The 21,116-nt window shown below is 34.8% G+C and overlaps 2 protein-coding genes across 3 annotated transcripts; one reads left to right on the top strand and one right to left on the bottom strand.

The window, feature by feature from the left end:
- Positions 1–3,291: 3,291 nt before the first annotated feature.
- LOC105342318 (heat shock 70 kDa protein 12A-like) lies at positions 3,292–8,102 on the bottom strand. Of its 2 annotated transcripts, none has more exons than XM_011449230.4 (5): positions 7,975–8,102; positions 6,949–7,283; positions 6,432–6,653; positions 6,181–6,331; positions 3,292–4,470 (listed from the first exon to the last, which is right to left on the bottom strand). In XM_011449230.4, exons 2-5 carry the CDS (start codon positions 7,267–7,269, stop codon positions 3,404–3,406), a joined length of 1,761 nt encoding a protein of 586 aa, XP_011447532.3. In that variant the 5' UTR covers positions 7,270–7,283; positions 7,975–8,102; the 3' UTR covers positions 3,292–3,403. The 2 variants fall into 2 exon arrangements, with proteins under 2 accessions (XP_011447532.3, XP_011447533.3); XM_011449231.4 differs by having other exon boundaries at positions 6,432–6,650.
- Positions 8,103–11,243: 3,141 nt separating this feature from the next.
- On the top strand, positions 11,244–19,116 carry LOC105337700 (dehydrogenase/reductase SDR family member on chromosome X). Its single transcript, XM_034455577.2, has 7 exons — positions 11,244–11,400; positions 11,784–11,891; positions 13,772–13,840; positions 14,107–14,208; positions 15,102–15,309; positions 15,972–16,191; positions 18,810–19,116. The coding sequence occupies exons 1-7, from the start codon at positions 11,289–11,291 to the stop codon at positions 18,990–18,992; spliced, it is 1,002 nt and encodes a 333-aa protein (XP_034311468.2). The 5' UTR covers positions 11,244–11,288; the 3' UTR covers positions 18,993–19,116.
- The last annotated feature ends 2,000 nt before the right edge of the window (positions 19,117–21,116 follow it).

Here is a 21,116-nt window from a genome sequence, read left to right as displayed (position 1 = left end):
CGGAACCGGGGGGGCTAGGGGGGGCTTAGCCCCCCCACTTTTTTTGCCAAGTTATACCTAACCATTAGAAACATAGCATGATAGAGGGTTCAGCCCCCCCCACTTTTTCTCGCAGGAAAGATTATTGTTCCTAAATTTACCTTGAAAGATTGAGAAGTTAGATTCAGAAGCATACTAGCCCCCCCACCCCCCCCCCCCCCCCCAACGAATTAGGAATTTCATGATTTTGAAAGGAAAAAATATTGGTAAGTAATTTTTTTTTTGAAGCATAGGTATACTACCCCCCCCCCCCCCCCCCCCCACGGATTAGGATTTCCATGATTTTGGGAGTTACTTTTTTTCTCAATATTTCTGTGGATTAGTCTAGCCCCCCCACTTTCAATTTGCTTCCGACGCCTATGATGTGTATCTTGGAAACCGATATCTACGTGTGCAAGTGATGTACTACGTCAAATTCAATAATGAGAGTGCATAAATGTTTTATCATACAAGTATTGCGGTTGTTGATTTTACTTAAAAGTTGCAATACCAAAATTTAGAGTTGGCTTGATGTTATTGTTTCCACACTAAAAAAAATTGCATTGAAAAGTAACATTATATGGTACACTTATGTATGCGTATACAATATAGCATTTCGTAATTTGCTACATGCCGCAGGGTAACATAAAATCAAGGGCGTCTTCTACAGACTCAGCAAGGCAATGTTTCCATCGGAAGTTTGATAACTTTTGCAGATCGAAGAACATGGTGATCAATTTGTTTTGAACAGTTTTCAGTCCCTTAACTCGGATTGATAATATAGAATGCAGATTTACTTATACATTTTTTCCACGATCCCTCTATTCTGGGACATTTTTTCCTATTGACATTTCGAGGTGTTGCTTCACAGCATGAAATTTTCATAGTATAGCCATCAATACATCTGTTAAATCAAGTTCCATTTGTTTAAATTTGTCACACGAATCGACATGCCTCCATTAATTAGGCCCCTTAATTGGCATAATGCTCTTTGCGAATGAGTCTTTTCCGTGTTTTTCAATTCAACTGTTTCTCACAGTCTAGATACCCAGTATCCGGCTAGCAAACATCACTGGTGCATCCATCAATAGCCATTTTGCGTGTCATCTTTAAGGAAGAATTCGGAAACAAATATAGGCAGACTTATTCTTTCTCTTGTATTCATTAATCATGTTAATAGCGCGATCCTTCTTTTCAGTATACGTTCGCTTAGAAGTGCCTGATGCTTTCTACTTCGAAAACCAGAAATTGATAAGAGTCTTTGTGATATGTCCAGTGTTGTCATCAAATCAAGGACTTGGTACATATACTAAGTGTATATAAGCAAAGCGATTTAACGCAAAAATTATTGCGTTTTATCGCAAAAACTTTTGCGTTTATTCGCAAAATATATTGCGTTTGAACACATTAGGGTAACAGCTTTGCGTTTAAACGCAATAATTTTGCGATTAAATGCAATGATTTGCGTTTAAACGCAATCCCCTTTAAACGCAAAATTACATTGCGAATAAATGGAAAAGATTGCATTAATTTAAAAACGCAATAACTATTGCGACTGAACTGGCCTCAATAAGCTTCCGTATATTTCCCCTTATGTTAGAAATGGATATTGGTTATGTTCAGCCAGGTACATATTGTTTTATTATACTTTCATGTTAAATACAGAAATCTGATTGGTTTAGACGCAGTTAGTAATCCGTTCTATTACCCTCGGCGTTAGCAACACACTTGGCAACAGGTAACACAACGAATTGTTACAAGCGCGTAAATTACGCGCGAACGATTCGCCGTAGAATTCACATCATTTCTTTACAAAAGCAGTAGGCCTAAAAAAAATTTTAAAAATGAGACATTCAGTGTAATTAAAAAAAATAGTGCCTGTTTTGGAGGGTAACTGTTGAAATTGACACCCCGAGAAAACCGACGCGAAGCGGAGGTTGACAGTGGTTTTCGAGGGGTGTCAATTTCAACAGTTTCCCTCCCAAACAGGCACTATTTATATAATGTCAGCAATATTCTGTGTACGATTTTTTAAATTTACTTTATTGTGGCCCTCCTTACCACAAATATCATTTATAGTTTTATATTCATTTTTCATTTTCTGTTGAAGAAAGCGGTTAAAAAGTCTCTTAATGCTCAACATAGATCTAGACCAATAGAACCATAGACCCGTAGACCCATAGATCCACCTCAGAATTTCAAATATGATTTAATTTGATTTTAGCTATAAAGTATGTTGTTTATAATAGAAAAAAATTAGAATTATAAATTGAATATTTACCGATTTCTTAATACAGAGCTATTCATCTCATTGAGATTATTTTAATCTATACTGTTAATGTATTACATTACTATTATTATATTATTATTATACAAAAGTTATAAAGCACCATATATAATTTATATTAAATTACTCTACAGCGCTGTACATATAAAAGTTATTGGCAAAAAAGCTAAGAACTTAAATAATATACCTAAATACACTAAATTAAAAACTACATACATATATAACACTAATATTTGTTTACATGTAAAAATCAATGCTGTGTTGTCTCTGTACTCAATAAAATAAAGTTTAAAATGCGTAAATACTTCAGAATAAGCCCTGCTAAAAAGATAAGTTTTCAATATTTTTTTTAAAACGAATAAAATTTCCCTCTTATCTAAGATGTGTTATTATATTTTGATTATACATGTATATGGCCACAGCAATATAGGCATATTACATCCTAGATTATTGCCGGAAGACAAAAATAAGTACGAACATTCATTGTTTTAAACAGTTTTACCACTTAATGTTATTTCAAAATGTTAAACTGAATCTTATTCCAATCTGTAACAAAAATACTAAACTTGTAAGTTGTACTGTAGTTAAAGCTCACGCTTCTGAAAGAATGTGAAAATTCATTGTCCTAAAATTCTGGTACAAGTTTGAACGGATATAAGTATTAATATTTGAATTGAAATAATATTTAGACAATTTAATTAAACTACTTGTTTACTGATAACCTTATATCGTCCTTTGGTACAATTTTCAAACAGACAGTACGAAATCATAACAGCATCTTCTTTTTTCTTTTTTTTTTCTTTTTTTTTTTGGGGGGGGGGGTGTATTTTAGTTTTAGTTTCCGTTGTGGCAATGCCAGTGTATTATAAATCATTATGACATCATAGGTTTAACAAAAATACTGATATATATACTTTTTTTTTTACATGTACAGAAATAATGATCAGACAAAAGAGGTAACGATTAAATATTCGTGTTGGTGTAAAAAAAAAAAGTATTAATCTAATACCGTTTATGTATGAAAAAAAATCTTAAGTGGTTTTTTTTTTGGTGATAACTGGCTGAAAATTTTCCAAAAGGTATTATAGACCGCTTGGGTTAAATCTTTTCTTCTACCGGGAGTTCGAACGGCGCAGGGGTTATCTCCCCTGTTTTCACTACCCTTGCCTCGGCCGTGAGCTCAGTTCTACCAAATATCATCTTGACATTGACGGAGCGATCTTCCACACCGACAGGAACGCTTACCACAAATTTTCCAATATTTTCGCAAGAATCCACATAAAAAGGAGCATCTTCAGTCGACGTGTAAACACTGAATGATATAGCCTTTTGTTGACGGGTTAATGGAACGTAAGATTGCTCGGCCTGGGCTTCATCGACAATAAGTTCTTCACCTTTCTTCACATGTCGGTCGAATATGTCGGTACAGTATTCCACTCCTTCTATGACTTTCTTATTGGATTCTTTGTGTTTTTTGGGGTCGAATTTCACACTCATGTCCACGCCGTAGGTGTATTTAGCAATGCGGGAATCTATGGCCTTTGGATTGTAACCAAACAAAACGGCTCCACGAAGAACGGCCAGACCAGCCTCTTGTGGAACTATGATCTGGCAATCCGGGAAAGCCTTCCGAACCACTTCCTGTAAAATGTCGGACTCGGAAAACCCGCCCACCATTAGGATCTTATTGACACCTTTGACTTTGGGTGACTGTAACAAATCCTTGACATGTCTGACGATTCCATCGCAAGCTGGCTTAAAAAAGGTTTCAAACGTCGGCAAATTTATTCTAACTTTGTCTGCTTTCCAAATGATATGATCTCTGAATCTCGATTTGTTAGTCAGCGTGGTTAAGTCCGCGTCTAAGGTTTCCGAGCATCCCTCAGTAAAGGAGACGGGAATTTTCAGTGTGATAACTGAATTCGAGTTGTCACCTTTACCACATTTGCGTTTCTTGATTTCAAAATCCCTGAACAGTTCGATGTAGTCCCCAGTGTACTTGTGACAGTAGCCTTCAATCATTCCCTCCGTCACTATCTCCGCCAGAGCGCTCTTGAAGGCCATATCCACACTGGTTCCACCCCAGTCGCCGCCACTCGCTCGGTCTAGTTCCTTCAGGTGTCCATTTGGTTTGACTTCGTGTACGGTTATATCCACTGTTCCACCTGAACGGGAAAATTGCAGCGTTAGTTTTTATTTATTCGCAAAATTTAAGTTTATATTTTACGAATTTTCAATTTTATGAATGGAAGTATTGGGAACTTAAAACAATTTCTATCAAACAAGAGGCCTATGGGCCACATCGTTCACCTGAGCAACAATATACATAATTTTATAAAATCAGCTTTATAGAGTCATATATATACAAAATATCTGAATAATGTCATAATTATAATAGATCCTGTATCCAAAAAAAATTTTCTGCTTATGTTTATCATTGAGCCCCTTTGTAACAAGTTTTTACAGTTTTATCACATATTGAGCATTGCAGTTCTAGAGAAGATCTTAAACAATTGTTTATACATGGATTATAAACCTTCATTAAATTTATGAACTGCTTGTGAGTTGTGAGGCCCAAGAATTTTCAGGGGCCGGAGTCTAAACAATTTTAAAGAATGAACAATATGTCAAAATGCTTGCATATAAGAAAAACATTTGAGTAATAGTTTGACCCTCCCCTGTGGCCCCACCCTACCCCTGGGGTTCATGATTTGAACAAACTTGAATCTTTTCTTCCTGAGGATGCATATGCCTCTACACAAGCTACAGCCTTTCTGGCGAATCAGTTTCAAAGAAGATGAATTTTAAATATTTTTCTCTATATGTATTCCGATGTGAATATTTCACCTCTCACTGTGGCCCCATCCTACCCCTGGGGATGGATCATGATTTTATGAAACTTGAATCTACCCTAACCGAAGATGCTTTCACACCAATTTAAGCTTTTCTGGCTGATCGGTTTCTGAGAAGAAGATTTTTTTCTCCATATATTCCTACGTAAAACATTTGACACCCCCCCCCCCCCCCTATTGTGGCCCACCCTACCACTAGGGGTCATGATTTGAACAAACCTGAATCTACACTATCTGAGAATGCTTCCACACAAGTTTGAGCTTTTCTGGCCTAATGGTTTTTGAGAAGATCATTTCTAAAGATTTACTGTATATATTACTCTGTAAAATCTTGACCCTCCCCCCCCCCCAATTGGGCCCCAACCTACCCCTGGGGATGATGATTTTAACAAACTTGAATCTACACTACCTAAGGATGCTTCCACACAAGTTTTAGCTTTTCTGGACAAATGGTTTTTGAGAAGAAGATTTTTAAAGATTTACTGTATATATTCCTATGTAAAAACTTGAACCCCCCCCCCCCCCCCCAGTGTGACCCCAACCTACCCCTGGGGTTCATGATTTAAACAAACTTGAATCTACACTACCTTAGGATGCTTCCGCACAAGTTTTAGCTTTTGAAATGGTTTTTGAGAAGATCATTTTTGAAAAATGCCAACAAATGTTCAATGATTTTTAATTATCTCCCTTTGAGAGAGGGCATGGCCCTTCATTTTAACAAACTTTAATTCCCTTTACCTAAGGATGCTTTATGACAATTTTAGATGAAATTGCCCACTGGTTTCTAGAGAAGTCCGCAAATGTAAAAAAAAGGTTTACAAACAGACCCCGGACAAAAAGTGATCAGAAAAGCTCACGTGAGCTTTCAGCTCAGGTGAGCTAAAAACATAAATAGTTATAAAAGCCGAAAACCAGATATCAGTACCAAACTTGACTTCGTCAGTCACTGCACAACGCTTTAAATTGCATTTAAGAACTAAACGTTTTAGCTTCTTTTTCAAATTTTTCAAATTTGACACTGACCCCCAGCGTCCAGTACCAGGTACTTGCTCCCTGGCTGGAAGGCGCTGATTGTGTTGGTTCCCTCCAGTTTCTCTACGGGGAGATGTTTGCAGTAGATAGAGGCCGCCTCTGGTTCTAATGCAATCATCAGCTGATGGCCAGGTATACCTGCCTAATTAAAAAACAGAAAATCAAATGTACATGTAAAGTACCAATTTGTCATGTTAATATTATACATGTATAATACGTCTTTGATTCTTTGCTTTAGATACCTCTTGTGCTGCTTTTCGCATGAACACTTTTGCCGTGTCATCCCAGATTGCTGGAACAGTTAAAACCCATAGGATGTCATCATTCTTCACAATTTTCCCCTTAGTTTTTAGAGAATCCAGCAGATGATCCTTCAGATATCGTATAGCATGGGCAAAAACTTTCACAGCTTGCAATTTTCGTCCCCGTATATCAGCAACTGTTGTATTTACCGTTAATTTCTGCTAGAAGGATAAAACATCAGAATATTTTGCGCTTACGTATTGTAAAAGTGGTTATTTACGCTGGTGGTTATGGTCAAACAATACGTGTGGGTATTAAATACGCGGATACGTGATTTACCACTATAAACTGTTTAATATTTTACCATACGCGCGGGGGTATTTTACGCGGTTTTCAGCTTACTGCGTAACTAGTGTAAATTCCCCCATCCATATATAACCACTTTTAAAGAATCAGTTTCATTGAAATTAATTATAATTTATGCACTTATTTCTTTATATTAATTCCTAATCATACTTTTGTTCTAACTTGGTCGTAGAGCATCATCTTAAATCGGCGGAAGTAGAAATGGTCCTCATGTTCGCCGTTTTCTGACAGTTCTGCGTAAGTGGTTTCAGCATCGAAACCGAAATCAACCAATTTCTCATCCTTGTCCAATAGTACAGTGGTTGGTGTCTTGTGTGAAATCAAGCTTCCATCCGAAGCATGCCAGTGAGGAGCAAATATTTTCGATGAGTCCTTTTCTAACTCGTCTCTCATGGCAAACGCATACCCAGAAAAGGTAGTGCCAAAGTCTATAGCAGCAAACATAAGAGCATCCGGTAAGGAAACAGCCATTTTAAAGTATCTTGCTATAAAGAAATAAAAGAATCAAACACTTAAAATAACATGTGTCCTAGTTTATTTTTAAAGAGTTTTAAAAAAAATTATTTTTGCATAAACTACGACTCTTATAAACACCGGCGCATTTCGTTAGTTCCATCATCTGCAAAAAATTAAACCATTTCTTATTTATTTATATTGAGAATGTACCTATCATCTGCGCTATGGGCATAAACATGCATGTTTTTATTATTAATGCATCAATCAATTTATCAAATATATCTATTTACCTTATGCAATGGTGTTTGTGGGAAAACTTTTAAAACTATGCAGAAAAAAATGATTTTATTCTTTACAAGGTTCATATGAAGAGGGAGGGTTACTTACAAATGTTGATATTTACTGATAAGAACATATGTGTTGCTTGCTGTGTTATTTCAACACAGGCACTACATATGTACATATTATGAAAGTACGAAAAATATCAAATTAAAAATCATTAGAATTGGAAACTTGATACACAAACTATGTTTGATAATGTCAATTGTAAATACATTGAATAATATATTAAATTTCTTAAAAATATTTGGAAAAATATTACACCCTTCTCTTTTAAAAACGAAAGTAGCCTTATAAATATTTGTTATTATAAGCTGAAGTTGTTTAAAAGCACGATCTTTCGAATAATCTAAATATTGATCATATATGAATCATAATTACCTTGAATTTGCTGATTCCTAAATAAAGATTAATTGGGAATCAATGATAATACCTTGGGAATATAACAGATACATGTAACTCTGCTTAATACAAAAACAAGAGAAAGTTACCTCCCTTTTTACAGACATTTAAGGCACGTAGCATCGTTTTTGAAAGTGGGGGGGGGGGGGGGCAGACTCATCCAAAAAATCTTGACAAGCAAAGAAAAAAAAGAAGAAAAAAAAGGGAAATTTAAACTAATCCGTAGGGGGGGGGGGGGGGGGGGGCTGGCGTAGTATATACCTTCAATTTCACTATTATTCATTTACTTATTTTCATAACAATTTTTTACATTCTCCCAAAAAGTGGGGGCCAACTCCATAATAATTCAATTTTTTATATGTATATTTTAAAAAATTTGTTGCTGCGAGAAAAAGTGGGGGCCCCCTGCGTATGTTTGTCAGTCGTTTAATACTGATCATTTTTGAAGCAACAATTAATCAACTAAAACAACCCTATTTTTTTATGTGAGCATGGAACAAAGTTAATGGTACGTGATCTTTCCTTTTTTACCTTCTAAAGTAAAAATCAAGATGTACAAACATTCCGGCAAGCAATTAAATATTGTATATAAAACAGACAAATACCACGTGCGTTTGTTGAATCGTAAACACGTTTTAGACCGTGATGCATTGCAACTCATTCACTGGATTGGAAAATCTGTTTGCCGATAATACTGTTACATGTTAAATAATGCTATCCATATAAGGTAGTGTACCCGACCTGTTATATCGTTCGATTGGGTTACATATCGTTGTAGGTCAGTGGTTAAAGTAGTGGGCTTCTGAACCGCAGATCATGAGTTCGAATCTGCCTTGAGCTTTTGTTCATGCTTACTGAATTAAATTTTCGATAATGTAATTTTTCATCCAAAATTGCACTTTTTTTTGCCTATTTGACTTAAGTAATTCTTGTCCATTATGATATCTATCACAATGAAATAATTTTCTGCTGATTTGAGTAAATATTTCAAGGTGTAGTGAGCCATTGTACTATACTTGTATTTCAATATCAATTTTACATTTTGGCAATGTCACGTTGACTTTGTTTCATAGAGTGCTTTCTTTATAATAGAACGGCTGCGGTGCGTCTTTTAACCATGCACAATGGACCGCAATGATACCACAATAATATGAACCACAATTTAAAATACTTTATTTAAAAGATTCGTGAGGGGGGGGGGGGGGCATATAGAATGTGCTATGACTCCAACTTGTCGTAATTGGTCTTAATCATTTTTTGTTTCTAAGTGTTTCTATTATATAAATAATCGTAAACAACATTAACACTCCCCCCCCCCCCCCCCCCGATCGCGTTGCAAAAATATATAAAAATCTTTATGAAAATATCACGATACTTAAACATGACTTGATTTGTTAAGGTGGCTCTATACACCCACAGTTTATTCCAATATTCATTAGAAGACCACAAAACATATACTTATCAAATATTAAAATGATGATAGAGATACGATAAGTATTTTTAAAGAATTTTTTAATCTTTTTTCGTGTTTTTGTAAAATAATTTTTAAAAAGTTAACTACTAACAAATTGAGAGAATTTTTTTGTCATATGATAAATATTTCCTTCGGACATATAAAAAAAAAATATAACACTTCTTAACATTCAAAAATGTTATTATTGCAATTTTTTTTTTAGTATTTCCCCAAAACATAATTGTTCATATTTTCTTACTCTGTTCACAAATCATCTGAAAAAGCTGCTTGATGTTATAAGGAAATGTATTTTAATAAATGTGACATAAAAAAAATGAATGAAAATCATTGCAAATAAACACAAAAAATATTTTAAATTTTATTTGGAATGAAAGTTCCTCAGGTAAGAGTTATTGTTCCTAAGTCCCAAGGCCCAAACACCTTGGGGACTTTTCATTTCTGAGTGGAAGAAAATTTCCTAAATATCATGTTGGAATGATAAATACATAGATATTTCATTATTGGCCCATATAAGTGAATAAATTCGCTTTAAATAATGCAAAACTAAATCAAATAAATAAAGGGGAAAATTAACTTATAGGATTTATGTATTCCAACCCGAGAGAAATTCATGGCCACCCTCCCATCCCCTTATGATGGTAAGGAATATTTGTCGACATTAATGCGGATTAAAGTTTATTATAATTGAAATACTTTCACCGGTTTAGAATTTTCTTAAACAGAATTCAACCCAAAAATACGTTTAAGAAAATTTTTGAAAATTAAAAATTTTATCGTCCTCAGCGGGATTCGTACTCATGATCTTCAGGTAGGTAGTGAACCCACTAACCAACTGCGCTACGCTGCAATACGTCGCGTATGGGAAAGAAACTATAAGTATTTAAGAAATTATACTTGATTTTATTGTTTATTTCGATAAATAATACGTCACAAAGTGAAGGTGTCACATACCACATTACTTGTCAGTAATGAACTTTCCAATTATGAAATTCAATCTATTCATTTAACAAATTTTTCAAAAGAGCGGTCCCCACACAATTCGCCTCAGTTTAAATCAGCCAGTACCGGAATTGCATTCTTCCAGATTTACTTTTTTGCGTACTGCGTCATCAAAAAGTGGTGTATAGAGCCACCTTAATTAAAAAATAATCCATCCAAGGAAAGATTTTTCGGCGCGTAAATTTTAGAGACATAAGAATAAATTCTAATGTTTTAAATGGAGTAACCATTTGAAGACAATAAAACTTGACCATAACAGGCACGTAGCATCGTTTTTGAAAGTGGGGGGGGGGGGGGGGCCAGACCCATCCAAAAAATCTTGACAAGCAAAAAAAAAAGAAAGGAAATTTAAAGTTTCCAAAAATCTTCAAAATCCTAATCCGGGGGGGGGGGGGGGGTTGGGGGGGGGGGGGGGGGGTTTAGACTAAACTATACTTTCCAAAAAAAAAAATTTCCCTACCATAATTTTCTTCCCTCCAAATCATGAAATTCCTAATCCGTGGGGGGGGGGGGGGGGGGGGGGGGGGGAGGTAAGAGGTAACTTCAATTTACTCCTCATTTCCTTATTTTCATATCAATTTTTTCCTTACTTCCGAAAAAGTGGGGGGGGGGGGCCAACTCCATTATAATTCATTTCTTTATATGTAAATTTTAAAAAATTTCTTGCTGCGAGAAAAAGTGGGGGGGGGGGGGCAGCCCCCCCCCCCCCTGGCCCCCCCCTGATGCTACGTGCCTGCATAATAGAAATTTTTAAAAGTGCGACACATAAACCGAATTCTTACTTTCTCACCGTCATGTTTTCATTTTAGACGACTTCAACATGGCGCTGCCCATTGTTGGATTAATATACATTATTTGGTCTGCTATTAAGATTTACACACTAGGATTTTTCGCGTTGTTGCGTCAGATAATTCAGAAACACAAAGCAGCAGGTAAATGATCAAGTACAGTGTTATTCTTGAATTAGACTTTTTAAAGTAACCCAGGTGTCGAAATTCCTCCCTTGATCACTTTAATCTACTTTCGTTTTCCATGTGTGGAACGTTGGACGTACTGACCGAAGCCAAGTTGTTTATATCGAAAAGTCTTTAGGGTTAATTAGTTGTAATGTTATAAATTAACAATTAATAGCTCTTTTTTCCCAATTGGGACTTTTTTTTATGTGTTCGAATTATGCAGAGGAAATTAACTATTAGCTTTACAATAAAAATCTTCATAATTAGCATATCTATATTGCTACAAGTCGAATAATCTTTGTATTATTTTAAGACTGAAAATGTTACTTGCAAAAAATGTCATTTTTATTGTATTTCAGAAGTGAAGTTGCATACAGGGAAGGTTGCCTTGGTAACTGGTGGAACATGTGGCATTGGATTTCATGTTTCCATGGGTCTTGTGTCCAAAAATGTTCACGTAGTTATGGGTTGGTGGATGATGCCTTGAAATATGTTCTCTTTTAAGGTCAAGATTTATACTCTGTCCAAAGTTTCTGCTTCCACCACTTTCTGCTTATTATAATATTTTGATGATCTTAAATACCTTTGTGCCCAAACTACGTTTATCCACTAGTAAGAATGAAAAAAGTCCAGATTATCTGTTTTGAAACGCCCCCTCTACTGCTTCAGGTTTCAATACACAACCTAAAATAGAAAGTCAACAGGGATTTTGCATTGCAGCAGACATAAAAACACCCGGATGATAACGTTGAAAAATTGTGCCAGGTGTTCCGAGTAATTCCGAATGAAAAAAAAGATATAAACATTTCCCATTATAAATCTCTGTTAGGAATTTGTTTTCGACTATGTTAATTTTTCTGGGTAAAAATAGATTAAGTTTCTATTTATAAAGTCAATCTTATTACATTTTAAAATATCCGCTTTCGCTTCTCATTTGAGAAGCGGTTGCTGAATCAGAACGTCAAATTTTGATTAGATTGTTTATAAAGTAATCTTGGATTTTCCCCCCATATATCTTGACAGGTATATATGTTTTCATTAAAATTTGTTAAAGAGTGAAGAAGCAGTAACCAGGGACAGACTATAGTAAATAATTTCAGAGTGTCTTTTTGGTGCTAGATTCATTGTGACGTGACAAATGATTTGATCAATCCTTTTTCCCATATTCAATGGCTTTAAAGGAAGTATGTAGAAAATGACACAAAATCTTAACATCTATAAAAGTGGTCCCGTGATACCTACATGTAAATATTCAATTTAACATCATTTTAAAGAAGACTTCAAGAGCTTGTTTAATGTCATTTTTGGAGATTATTAATGATATAGGCATTATAGATATACTTTATAAGACCAAAATGGATGAATCTCTGATATATGTTACTTATTTCCTCCATGTTTCATAGAAAATGATAGTTTAAATTATGATTTTTCATTGTGTTTACCAAAAATTTAAGCCCTGTTATACCCTATCAAACAAAGCTGTAACAGTTGTTATGAAGCATCATTGAAAGAATTCATATATTGAACTTCATAAACCTATAGACACCTTTCATTTACTAGATCTTAACCTAAAGAAGGGTTATGCACAGATCTAGAAAGGGGGGGGGGTCTGGGTGTTGGATCCATGCATGGTTATAATTATATATTTACATCTACTAAGTATTATTTCCTCTATTTCTTACGGAAACATAGTTGATTCATAGCTCTATAGAAATAGCCAGACTGAAATCTACACGCCCCGTTTATCGATTGGTCGAAATCTACAACGGCTGAAACTGACAAGATACTGACAGGAATAAAATGGACACGCCCTGTTTATTGATTGGTCAAAGCCACCAGCAACCTAAGAAAAATCACGGACTGCACAAAATAATCATGATGATGTCAGACTCAAAGTCTCACAGGAGACGATTTGGCTGTTTCTTTTAGCTAACGTACTTATATGTACATGTTAATATAAATAATAAAATGCTTTCTTTGATGATTCATGTGGGTTATGAAGGTAGCAATCATTGCAGAAAAAAATTACATAACCCGCTAACGCGGACGCTAACGCTAATGCGGGTTATGTATTTTATCTGTTATGTCTCTACCTTCATATCCCGAATGAATCCCCAAAGAAAGCATTTTATTGTTTAAATAGCTACATATAAGAATGATAAATATTTATGAAGTATAATATTCATTAATCATTATTTAAGTAAAGTATTGAATTCAGACAGTGCATTTTGTATTTAGCATTCATAAAAAATCTTACCAATACCTTTTATATTTACATTTTGCCTGTTTTTGTTAAAAATTATTAAATAAATGTGTTATAATTGAATATTTTTTTTTCAATTTCCAGCTGGTCACAGCATTCAGAAAGGAGAAGATGCTATTACAAGAATAAGAGAAGAATACCCAAATGCAAAAGGTTAGGGGTAAATTTATGTTTACTGAGTGAATATTGACCTTCAGATGCTTGCAAAAACCAAGTTACTTGCATTCCAGTGAGTCTGAAGACTGCATTTTAAGTAAATTCAGTTTGGATCTATTATTATTCAATGAAATGTTGCAAGTATTTTATATTATATAGTTGTTACTGGCAGATGATTAATGTTATTTGACTGTATTAGATAGAAAAATCGAAGAATTGCTTAATTTTTAATTAAGATTAATTATTTAAATTTCCTTTTTCAGTTGACTTTTTACATCTGGATCTCTCCTCATTCAAATCTGTACAGACTTTTGTTGCCAAAATAAAAGCACGAGGTCTCAAAGTTCATGTTCTGGTCAATAATGGTTAGTGAAATGATCTTTATTAATATTTATTCTAGTGTCAGTTTAATAAACTTGTTCAGCATACTGTAAAACCAACTTTTATTCGCGTGCGAGAAATTTTTGCGAGGTTTACGAGAGCCTTGTCATCGCGAATATTTCTTGCCGCGAACCAGTCTTTATCATATGGTTGTTATAACAAAATACGGGTCTGGATAAGACTTGGTCGCGAACATTAGTCGTCGCGAAGCAGTTTGTGTCCAGTAAATCGCGAAATAATGTCGCGAATAAATGTTAGTTCACAGTATATTCACAGATTGAATATGTGTATTCTTCATGTGGGCTTACTCATTCAACTTTCTCATTTCATAATGATTATTTTTTCCTCAATTCATGTCTCCAAAAGCATATGCGATACTGAATTTGGGTTTCCAACAAAAGAAATAGTTCAGACTCATGCTGTGACACATAGGTGGGGAAGGGGGGGGATGGGCTCAGGAAGGGATCACAATCAATTTCAAAGTTTAAAATAAGAGTACTATAATACATGTACATGTAAAGGCAAAGTATCAGGGCAATATTTTGAAGTTGACATGGATATTACTGGATTGCTATTCAGTATACTGCAAGGATGTAACTGTCCAGGATTGACATTTAATATACTGTATGCAGGGAAATATTTGCCACATGTTATTCTCATCTCTTTTGCCCTCATTGTCAGCAGGCAAATTTAAGACTGCGCGAATTCCAATTTCTTAATTATATCTCCTAAAACACAACTTTTTCTGGGCGAATTTAAGACGTGGAAAAACCACTTGCAACTGATGAAGGGCGAAAATAGCACGAGGCAAAAATAACCCTGTAGACAATATTTGGTAGTTATTTTATACATTATATTATGTATTGATCTGTTCTAGCTGGCATAATGTTTGCTCCCTACCAAGAAACAGTTGATGAGCTGGAGAGTCATTTTCAAGTGAACTACTTAAGCCACCTTTATCTGACACAGGCTCTGATAGGCATTCTGGAGGATTCAGCCACAGAGGATTGCCACGCCCGTGTCATCAATGTGTCATCTATAGTCCACAATGTAGGATCACTCAGTCTTCAGAGTATTGGGAAAAGGTATGATGCATTTAATGCAGGTAGATGGGGGAAGGTAGTGCTTCTCATCAGTCAGTTAAGTAATATGTACATGTTTAAAAAGATTGTTGATTTTTAGTGAGTTGGTAATAAAGATCAAAATAAGCAGAATTTTGCAAAATCACTCTCCATTGTAATTGATTTAAGGAGGCTGAGATGGCACACAAATTAACCATCAAATTTTACCTAAATTTTTTAGATATGATTTGTTTGACTATTAATATTATTAAGTGAGGAAAAAATCCATAAATTTTACTTTTTAGATTTGGTTATTTTCCTATATCTCTACATAGAACTCGTCTTTGAAAGGAGATCAATTCAGTCTAAAAACGGCCATGACATCAAGCTGTCTTAAGTGATAGATATACTGTAGAAGCAAAAATTTTCGTTCAGGATTTAATTTTGTTATTTTCGTTGGCAGTCTAAATCAACGAAATTAAATCCATGGTGAATTTTTAACCAAAGTAAAACCTGGTAATGAATACAAAGAGATTACGATATGACGAAATTAAATGCCAGCGGAATTTTATTTTAGTAAAAAAACAAACAAATTTTGACCCAATGAAAATATGTGCTTTTACACTATATATATAATATGTGCATTATTTTGTGTAAAGAGGAACAATGAAATATTTTGAAAATAGGTGCTCACATTGCTGGGAATATTCCCCTCATGCTGCATACGCTAACTCAAAGCTGTACATAACTCTCTCCACCTGGTACCTTAGTGAATTATACAGGCAGGAAAACCAGAAAGTTACAGTGAATGCTGTCCACCCTGGGATAGTTAACACCGACCTGTACAAGCATGTCCATCCCTCCATCAAATGGTTTCTGGACTTATTAGCACATTTTACTTATCTGGTAAGTTAATTGTTTTCTGTAGCAAAAGGACTATGTGCGGTATTATGCATTTTTTGCCCCCAAAATTAAAGTTTTATAGAGAGCTTTAAAAATAAGGTGAAAGATAGTTAATATCATTTTGAAAATAAGGGTGTAAAAAGTTATTCCTACAGTGACGTCATAATGTAGAAATGACGTCATGAAGATTGCCTTATTTTGATAAATTGATGTTTTGTGGCAAAATATGGGTGTTTTCTGATGGTTTTTTGTCCCCCGCCGCAACGCAGAGCAGGGACATAGAAATGCTGGGCGTCCGTCCGTGGGTCCGTGGGTTCGTGCGTCCGTCCGTCACACTTTTTTGTAAGCGCTCTCATGTCTACAAATTTTGACGGATTTTCATTAAATTTATACCAAATGTTTATACCACTAATACCTTGGTCAAGTTCGAAAATCAGCATTGGTCGATACTTTTTGTTGGCGTTATGGGACTTTGACCACAATAATGACTCTGTTTTATCCAAAAATTGACCTTGTAAGCGCTCTCATGCCTACAAATTTTGACGGATTTCCATTAAATTTATACCAAATGTTTATACCACTATTATCTTGGTCAAGTTCGAAAATCAGCATTAGTCGATACTTTTTGTTGGAGTTATGGGACTTTGACCACAATAATGACTCCGTTTTATCCAAAAATTGACCTTGTAAAGGCTCTCATGCCTACAAATTTTGACGGATTTTCATTAAATTTAAACCAAATGTTTATACCACTAATACCTTGGTCAAGTTCGAAAATCAGCATTGGTCGATACTTTTTGTTGGAGTAATGGGACTATGACCACAATAATGACTCCGTTTTATCCAAAAATTGACCTTGTAAGCGCTCTCATGCCTACAAATTTTGACGGATTTTCATTAAATTCATACCAAATGTTTATACCACTAATACCTTGGTCAAGTTCCTAAATCAGCCTTGGTCGGTAGAATCGATACTAGTATACTGCTTGACCGGCGGGGGACCCAGGAATTCTATTCTTTTTCGACTGGGAAACATCGAGCGCAGGCTTGCTCAAGTACCATTTTTTTGTAAAATGTGTATAACTGTCTGAAGAAAAACATATGTTAAAATCGTACTTGAGCAACCTGCGCTCGATACTTCAGAATGCAAAATATAAAGCAAACATGAGAATTTTTTCATTTATTTGCAAATTTGCGGGAAATAAATCATTTAGGTGACGTCTCATATAAACAGTGAATGAGCAATGATGACTAAAATCAAGATTAAAGTGATAGGCATCCTCTGTACAATGATTTATGAAGATTTGATTTTTATACGATACTATTTAAAAATTGGTTGAAACCAGGGGCAGAAATTTGACCATACCGCACATAGTCCTTTGTTATCTTTGTGGCCATTGATGCTGTAATAGAAGAGGTGGAATGAGCTACACCAGGCTCGAACTTACGACCCTTCGCTCTACCGACTGAGCTAAAGGGTTAACCCACTAGCTAGTGCTAGTAGGAGTGTGGCAGTTCTGAGCCTTTAAATGCACACTATTACAATGCTAATGCAGGATATTAGATTCACCCCCTATCCATTTTTAAATTTGTTATTTTCAAACTTTTCTCTCCCATTAAAAAATGGGGGGGGGGGCATCAAGTGTGTAAGTCAAGTGTAATTAAACAATACTAAATTGAAACTTGGTTGACCAGTTCAATTTGACTGGTTAGAATGTGGTCGGTCAAGCATTATATGACTTAATTGAAATCTGTTAAAATTAAACCCAAATCTGTCCGCAATATACTTTAATTAAACTCTAAATACAACTTTGTTTATCATCAAATAGACATGTTGGTAGAGTATAGATTGTTACATCTGGGGGAGGGAAAGAGCATTTAAAGAAAATTTATAGCATGTAAAAATAAAATACTGATATTTGAAGAAGAAACAATTTGCTTTGATTATGAAATCCCAGAATAATATTAAAACCAGAAGGGTACATTTATGCAGTGTACAAAAGGGTAATTATAATTGAAAAAATCTCAATTGTAATTGATACACAAAACTCATAGAATTCTGCACAAATATAGTACAAGCAGGTTTTATGAGGTCTATGCAATCAGTTTTTCTGCCTTCTCTAATGGAATTTCAAAAACTTAATAGAGCTGTTTTAACTTTTGGTGGGATGTTACTATCTAGTTTGCTCGTCAAATCAAGCTGTCAACATTTTTCTTTCATGAATATCGCATTAAAATTTTGCAACTGAACTTCCTGTTATCTTGATTCTGAGTGGTCAGTGTATCTGGCAGTGACCAGTGACCCAGATAAGTAACTCAGCTGGAAATGAATTCTTTACTTATTTAAGTGCCCTATAACATGTGTAAGCTAAACCTGCTTAGAATAACTGCTTATACTTCATATAAGCAGTAACAAAACTGTCGATAAAACCCCTACTGCTTGGAATTGCTTGTAAAAAAACTGCCAAATAATTTGAAAACTGCTAAAGAACTGCCTATCTACTGCTAAAATTGGCATTTCAGTTTTACTTGGGGCGCTGTTGATTTTACGAGTAGTGTGGTCCACGGGCCTCTTTTGTGTTTGTTGTATTAAATCGGGCTTTCTTTTGATCTTTTGACAGACCCCCTCTGAGGGAGCAGACACTATTCTGTATCTAGCATTGTCACCTGATGTGGAGAGGGAGTCTGGATGGTATTATGACAATTGTCAGAAGCATAAAACATGTCGGCTGTCTTATAGTGAAAAAGACATTAAAGAAATGTTCACCATTTCAACAGACATTATTAACAGCAAAATTAGGTAGTATAATAGAGTTCATTGTAAATGTTTAAATAGTGTTTGTCTTTTTTTATCTGTGCATCAGAAAAATATCTGTGCATTTTAAATTGTTGATTATTTTAAATAAATTACATGTTTTTATTAACTAGCTTAATCTTTAATGTGTTTGGAGTCTCAGCCATATGTTAATGTTAGATTGGCTGACTGAGCATGTCACACACAATAAGGACACACATTAATGTGCTTATTTACAATATAGTTATATGATTTTAAATAGCAGAATCGTGTTATATTAGAACTTAAAAATACATTCACAGTAATTTTTTTGAGACCCTTGGACATGACTTATTGAAAACTCTATTTATTGTTTCAGCGCACAAATCATTGATATAAGGAATAAGGAATCATTCTTTGAGTATTATGAGGTGATAATTTAGGTCGGGGCGTGATCAAATCCAATAAAGCCCGAAGGGCTTTATGATAGATTTGATCACGCCCCAACCGAAATTATCACCTCATAATATTCAAAGAATGATTCCTTATTACTTATATTTATATAATTTTTAGCCATTGTGCGATTAAATATTTTAAATAAAAATATAAATAAGCAAACCCCGCTGGCGCCTCAATTTGGCGTCACTTGTATTATGGGTTTTATAGTACAAAATCGATACGTAGTGTTATCACAGGCAAAGACACTGGAAAATGTAAATATATCAATATATTTACATCTACCAAGTATTATTCCCTCTATTTCTTACGAAAACTTATAGATAATTCATAGCTCTATAGAAAAAGCCAGACTGAAATATACATGCCCCGTTTATCGATTGGTCGAAATCTACAGCAGCTGAAACTGAGAAGAAATTGACAGGTCTGAAATTGACACGCCCTGTTTATCGATTGGTCTAAACCTTCAGCGACCTACAAAATATCACGGACTGCACGAAGTAATCATGATGATGTCAGACTCAAAGTCTCACAGGAGACGATTTGGCTGTTTCTTCTAGCTAACGTACTTATGTACATTAACAGTAATATAGTGAATTTTACTTATTTGTCATAATCAATTTATTAATTAATTAGTTAAAAGAGAGATGTTAATATAAACAATAAAATGCTTTCTTTGATGATTCGTGCGGGTTATGAAGGTAGCGATCATTGCAGAAAAAAATTACATAACCCGCGTATTTTTTCTGCAACGTCGCCACCTTCATATCCCGAATGAATCCCCAAAGAAAGCATTTTATTGATTAAGTGTACACCAGAAGAGATGTGCATACAATATATATTTACAAGAATTGAAACTTGAAAATAATATAAATATAAGTAATAAGGAATCATTCTTTGAATATTATGAGATGATAATTTCGGTCGGGGCGCGATCAAATCTATTATGAAGCACTTATTCCTTAAATAAATGGGGCTAGATCAGTAGATGCCCTTTCAGCATCTCTGGCCTGTCATCTCATATATTGTTTGATATGTTTGGACTCTAATCTTATTGCACGCCCAAGAGCATTGGCCACAGTCCTTGTTAAATTTGTTCAAGCCCTGATATACTAGAATATAGTCTGTCTCAAAATACTGTTTCCATCTCATTTTGACGATCATTATAGAAATATACACAGCTAAAATAAATACAATTGAAATCATTCATTAAAACGTCATTTTATCTTTCTTTTTTTTTATTCAGAGATTTTCACAGGAACGCAAAACGGATTTCTTAAGGAAATTTATCTTTTTTCCATTCGGAGGTCTCTTGGAACACCTAACAAAGTTTTCAAATGCTATACATTCAAAATTGTGATAATCATTACCCCTGGGTGTAGTGTGGGGCCACAATGGGGGTTGGAATTTTTAAAACTCTTCTTCTCAAAAACTTATTAGCCTGGTGATTGCCAGTCTAGGTGATTATTTTAAATTGTGTAGACTTTGACCCCTGGACAATTCTTGGGTGGCACAAGGGGTTCAGAGTTTGATGTAGGTTTATATCCCATATACATAAACAAGTGAGTAGGATCTTTTTTAGAACTGCAATGCACAACATGTGATATGGCTATAAAAATCACCCTGTTGGAAAAGGGGCTAATGATAATGAAAATATCCAAAGAAAAAATGGATTTTTATTAATACAGGATCTACAAGT

Source organism: Magallana gigas, chromosome 5 (assembly GCF_963853765.1).
Source record: "Magallana gigas chromosome 5, xbMagGiga1.1, whole genome shotgun sequence".
NCBI classification, from domain to species: domain Eukaryota; kingdom Metazoa; phylum Mollusca; class Bivalvia; order Ostreida; family Ostreidae; genus Magallana; species Magallana gigas.
This window is presented reverse-complemented; position numbering and strand designations above follow the sequence as displayed.